Source organism: Gekko japonicus, unplaced genomic scaffold (assembly GCF_001447785.1).
Source record: "Gekko japonicus isolate JY-2015 unplaced genomic scaffold, Gekko_japonicus_V1.1 scaffold355, whole genome shotgun sequence".
In the NCBI taxonomy this organism is placed as follows: domain Eukaryota; kingdom Metazoa; phylum Chordata; class Lepidosauria; order Squamata; family Gekkonidae; genus Gekko; species Gekko japonicus.
This window is the reverse complement of record NW_015167066.1, coordinates 360,427-366,426: the sequence shown is the minus strand read 5'-3', so window position 1 is coordinate 366,426 and position 6,000 is coordinate 360,427. Positions and strand designations below refer to the sequence as shown.

The window sequence follows — 6,000 nt, the reverse complement described above, 5'->3', positions numbered from 1 at the left end:
TAGTGACTGTGATATAGAAATGGCCACTAACAGCGGCAGAACCATAGAGGTGAGGGAGAAAAATAACTGTTGCTGGTCTTTAAAAAAGAAAGTTATTGAAGGAAACTGAACAAAGGAGTCCAAGGGAAGGAGGAAAGCTTCACTAGAGTAGAAAGTCACTTGGTGAATGAAATGGAGGCTCAATAGCTGAATGAATGCCCGTGCTGAAGAAAAATCCTGAGTTTAACAGTGGCAAAGATTACTGTCCTAAACTCACAAGAGTTAAAGGGTGGACATCCAGAGAGAGCTGCAACAGTGAAAACCTCAGCTCTCTCTGCCTCTATCTGAGTGTGAAAGTCTGAATGAGAGTGTGTAACGATAGTAGAAAGATTTTCAAATATTGATGGAAGTGGTTAATTTTCTAATCTGGGGAGAGGTAATTTATTATTAACAACAACATATGGATTAGAGTCTGTAAGTTGAATATACTTGGATAACAAAACCCATGTTTGTTTGCTAAAACTTTGATTTGTTGTTCCAAAATAAAAAAAAAGTTTTGGTAACAAGCAGAGTTACCTACAGATCAAAACTATACACAGGTTTTATGCAACCTCTCCAAAATCTAATCCCCACCCCAGTGGGTTTGTCTACAACAAAATAGTACATTTCACTTCCTCCTCTCCAAGATTTACTTTCTTGTGTCAGGTTCAGAACCCCAAGTTGAGGGCGTGACTCAGTGTGTGTGTGGGGGGGGGGGCATAATGTTAATCGAGACAGTCGCATAGCCATTAAATCCCCTAGAACTATTAATTTCCAATACGAATGTTGAAACCAGTTGAGGCAGGGCGACTGATGGGGAGCAGCAGGGATGGTCACAGCAGATAAGCTGTGTGGGTTAGCTGATGTTACAGAATCTGTTGTGACATCCGAATGTCTTGAGAGAGGGGAACTACTTTTTATAGCATAGGTGCTATAACCTGGTGATCAGCTGCTGTCTCTTGTTGTACTGAAGAGTTAGATAAAAGTTTTGTCTAAATTAATCTCTCCCTTTTTTCCCACAGCCCAAAGCTGCATGTCATCCAGCCATCTTCAGAACTATTGAAGAATTTTTTAAGTAAGGTTGCATACAGTTTAACAGAAAGATTTTATTCTAACCTTCTCAAGTAACTACAGGAATTTTATTAGCACTTGAAATAAGGATTTTGTTTCTATCTGTGACCCTTGATGAGAGTGCCCCAGCATAACCATCTTTTAGATATGGTAATATTAACACTGTCATCCAGAGACCTACACACTCACCTCAGTCATACTGTTATACAAGGCAAAAAACTTAGTGTAAGATGTTGAATGGGTGACAATGGCAAAACGGGCTATTCTCAAGGTACTTACTTAAGACTCAAGATCCTGGAATTATTATTTGTTCAAGTAAATACTTTCAACCAAACCATTCATTAATTGGTTCATTTATTTTTGTAGGGTCAATATAACTTTGTAAAAAAAATAGAAAAACAAGGACTGAAAATGTTAGATAAAGGAAAAGAAACTCTGTGTTTTGTGGGGAGGAACGACTAACCTCTTCAAGAATCCTGAAAGAAATTTTCAAAGACTGGGGTGGGATTTGCATTCTACCCTCTCTCCATGATTTCTTCTAGCCCCAACTTGTTTTCTGGATATACGTAAATCAGTTTTACCAGTTCCTCTGGTAAAGGCCTTCCCCTGATGTTGCCTCCTAGCTCTGGGATTAAGAGGTTTAGTGCCTCTGAACATGGAGGTTCCCCTCAGTCATCATGACTGGTAGCCACAGATAGACTTATCCTACATGAATCTGTTTATTCCTGTGGCCATCACTACATCCTCTGGCAGTGAATTCCACAGTTTAATCACTCTCTGCGTAAAGAAGTGTTTCCTTTTGTATGTCCTGAATCTGCTGCCTGTCAGCTTCATTGGATGCCCCTGGGTTCTAGTATTTTGGAAGTGGGAGAAAAAAATCTCTTTGTCAACTCTCCATCCAATGCATTATTTTATAAACCTCTATCATGTCCCCTGCTTAATCATCTCTTTTCTAAATTGAAAAGTACCAGACTCTTCAGCCCTTTCTCTTAGGGAAGGTGCTCTAACCTCATAATCATCTTGGTTGCCCTCTTCTGTACTTTTCCCAGCTTCTGTCAGGTTTTTTTTTAAGTAGTATTTTTGGAGGGTGTGAGAGAGAAGGGGCGGGGGCAACATCAGGAAAGTGTTCTGAGAAGCCATTTGAGGCATAAGAGGCAGCAAGCTGAAAGGGCAAAGTAATTTGAGGATGTAGGAGATGGTTGTAGGGCTATAATAGGGCTATTAAAAGAAAGGTAAAGGAGTGAGGCCATGGGAGGACTTTGAAGGGAAGGATGAGGCTGTGCTGAATTCAGGAAAGATCCAGAAGCCAATAGAAGGATTTTAGGAGAAGTGATGAGAGAGGTAAATGTCATTTGGAACATGGTGAGGTTTCCCCATTCTGAAATTGGGTTAGGAAGAATACAAGTTGTTGTATATTCCAGAAACCAGTTTTGGAATGAGACAAGGGGAGCTTTGCCCATCACTGGTCATAGAGGGGGGAAAGGCAATACAAGAGTATTCTCTAAACAGCTCTTCATGTTAGTTATTATAGAAATTAATGATGGAATTGCACTTTATAGTCCATCAATTTTATTTTCAGTAAATCAAATTATAAATTATAAATTCTCCATGAATGCTCGCTTTGTCCTAAGAAGCTGGAAGGATTTACTGAAATGCAGGTGCTAGATAGTGCCTTTGGCTGTTCTATTGCTAATCTCTTCAGTAGAGTGGGTTGTGAGATAATATTATTCAATATGAAGTCAAAAAGAGTATAATAAATATTTTCAGTGCATTGAAACAGCCTCAAGCAGTATTCATTACTTACCACATAGTGGCTTCAAATCTTGGTCATGAATCTTTAATTTTGAATTTATTCTGCTTCCTGATTGCTTTTTGAACAAAAGTATTCTGATTTCTCATGAGTAAACAGATTAGTAAAGGTAGTACAAGTCAAAAATAGTAAGACACATTAACTTTTTTAAGTTCCAAGAAAAAAGCTGCTTTTATGAAATTATTGGTCATTGGGATTGAGTCAAGTAGTAGAATTCAAATGTGAAAGTTTCATTGCAGAAGATATTGTACAGCTCTCAGTTTGACCTATTTTTTGCAATGGAAGCATTTGTACTTATAATTTTATTGCAGGTGATTGAGGTTATTGATTTCACCAATTAATATTTATACTGTCTCTGAAATCTTACTTGGAATACAAAAGAAATTTAACAATGAAAATATCTCCAAGTACAGGCAGGGCAAATTTCAGAGACAACTCCCCCAGTTCATAAATTTGCGAACCATAACAAGTAGAGCAAAACCTGACTTTTGTCATAATGGCTAGGTGCCAGCCTTCTACCAATGCCTGCCTTCCTTCCCTGCCCACAGTTCACATACTTTGCCACACTTTCTAAATTAAGGGGGCGGGAAGTAAATGTCAAAAGCTGACGTTCATCTTAAATTCCCATGGCTCCTCTCTACAGTTAGGGTTTCTGAGTGTGCTTGGAGCTTCTATTGCTTATGGGAACTCTAAAAACTATGGTGTGTCTTTTTAAAATTTCACTTTAGAAATGAGGAATAGAAATGTACACTTCCCAGGGTTCAGTGGGCAACAGATGAGTACATATGCAGAGCCCTTAATTGCATATGGGAACCACGGGAATGTAAAATGAGCCCCTGACTTTTCCCAGTGTTCTTTATTTTCTCCTCCTCCCCTCCAGAACTTGATAAGTTTGGGTTAGTGCCACTGGTGCTCATATTTTCCCACCACCAAAGTGAAGGAACTCTTCTTAGTAGAATATTTCCAAGTTAGGAAGAACTCTTGAAAATAACAGATTTTTTAAAAAGAGGTCTCCAAGCAACCTTGGATAAACCATACCAATTATGACTCAAGAACAGGAAATTTCACAAATTGCTGGTTTTGACAGGTGAAATGTTAAAAGAAATAGAGCATTTTCTACATCAGTTGCCAGTGTTCTTTTCATGAGATATTTACATGTGCAGCTGTCATTATAAACTGTCCCTAAACCAGGGGTGGGCAGACTTCAGGGATGCATCTACTTTTTATTTTGACAGAGCCTCGCTCTGCCAGTTGGAGCTAGTCACAGAATGGCAGCTGAGGAGGTGAAGCTTGTCAGATTTACCTGTTGCACCACATGAGCCATGCCTGTCTGTATAAATAAAAGTTCACTGATTTTCTGTGGAATAGGATTTATAATGATGGTTCTAAAAACTCTGTAGAAGAGGTATACACAGTCCTGATTCCAGGCTGATCAATCACTACTTTCACTTTACAGGGGTGTGATAACATTTTTAGAAAAGAAAAACTGGTCTTGTGTGCTTATTTTAACATGGGGATTCTTTAAGAACCCATGGCAGTTTCTTGTGGATTTGGCAGCACCGAGCTGAACATATAGAATGAAATTGTGGCTTAGGCAGGTTGTGCTTTTGCTGAAGGTGAGTTAATCCAGAAGCTATTTTTAGAGCTGTCAATAATGGCAAGATGGGGGAAATCACTAGGAGGAGCAGGATAATAAATATAAAGACATGAGAAGAATACATAAAAGAAAATAGAAATGTGTTCTCCAGTGCCTGGAGGTGAGGAGAGCCTAGCAGTTTCCTGCTAACAGCAAAACATACTAGGCAGCCGGAGGACAAAAATATGGTCCTAACAGCTGTGCCACCAGAGCCCCTCTTGCATTTCTCAAAGTTCAATTTATTGTGCAACGAACAAATAAATAATAAAAATTTAGTGCAAGAGTTTGATGCATCTAAGTTACTATATAGGTAAACATGCATTGTGTTTAGAGTGGTATCTGAAGGTTTCCATTGCCAGTGGATCTGTGCTAATAGCAACTGTATTGTAAAAAGGTATTTATATATTCACTTTTGACTGTTTGAAGTTCTCTTCATTTGCCAAGTTGGCATAATAGTTGTGTTTAAAGCACAACTCAAGGCATGGGAAGAATGCTTCCATTTGGTTTCTTTTCTTAGTGGGCGGCTTTGTGATTGGCACACTCATAATCTCACCTGTCATAATTAAACTTTTTCATTGCTCAGGAATGCATTGCTGGAAACCAACGGAGCACCAGAAGTAATGACTATAATGCAAGTGTTTACACGATGCTTTCATCAAGCTTACCAAGGGAATAATAATCAGGTGAGTCAAACTCCATTTTTCATTCTTTAAAAATACTTAGAAGATTGGAACTTTCATATATAAAGTACAGTTTTAGGTATCAGGAATACAGTGCGCCAAAGAATACCTTTTTGCTTCAATAAATGGACACTAAGTTATGTTTGAGGTGTCTTGAACAGAAGTATATGTGAAGCCAATATATCACCATTTGGTGATATTGTTGGAGCAGTCTAAAGTATACTACTTATTATTACCTGCACAGGTGATAGTGTTACTTTCTCCTTGATTTATCTACCTCCATGCAGATCTACAATACGACTCTACTCTGGTCATGAAATGGCACAGAAATCAGATATTTCATTATTGTTGTTTAGGAGAAGTATGTACGTGGGCATGCGTGTGTGTGGATACTCAAGGATACCAAGAAGAAGGGAAATTCCATTCTACACTCAATGCCATTGGAGGCAGTTTGGATCCCCCTCATCCAACTTAATGCTGTCTTTTTTGTACTTTCCATCCAAATTTGTCCTTAATTTGGTGATAAAAAGGTGCTTCTACTGAAAAATTGATTTAAAAATAATTCCTTCCTGTCTGACCGAAATTTCAGATCAGCCAAATATATTGTTCATCTTTGTCTTCTGTTCAGTCTCATATTGGGGACTGCACATGTACAGGCCTGCCATGGCAGATCTTCTAGCTTAGAATCCTTAGGGGCAGCCGCATGCCCACTAGAACTGTTGTAAACCTCTCTCCCTCTCAAAGGTCATACAGTCCAATGGCACAATGCCCCTTTAACCCTCAGT

The 6,000-nt window shown here is 38.7% G+C and overlaps 1 protein-coding gene across 1 annotated transcript in view; it reads left to right on the top strand.

Moving 5' to 3' along the window:
* FANCC (Fanconi anemia complementation group C) overlaps window positions 1-6,000 on the top strand; it is a 75,590-nt gene that overhangs the window by 47,436 nt on the left and 22,154 nt on the right. The window contains exons 8-9 of the mRNA XM_015412674.1: window positions 1,041-1,093; window positions 5,119-5,218. Coding sequence (XP_015268160.1) covers window positions 1,041-1,093; window positions 5,119-5,218 — 153 coding nt within the window. The remainder of the gene's footprint in view (window positions 1-1,040; window positions 1,094-5,118; window positions 5,219-6,000) is intronic.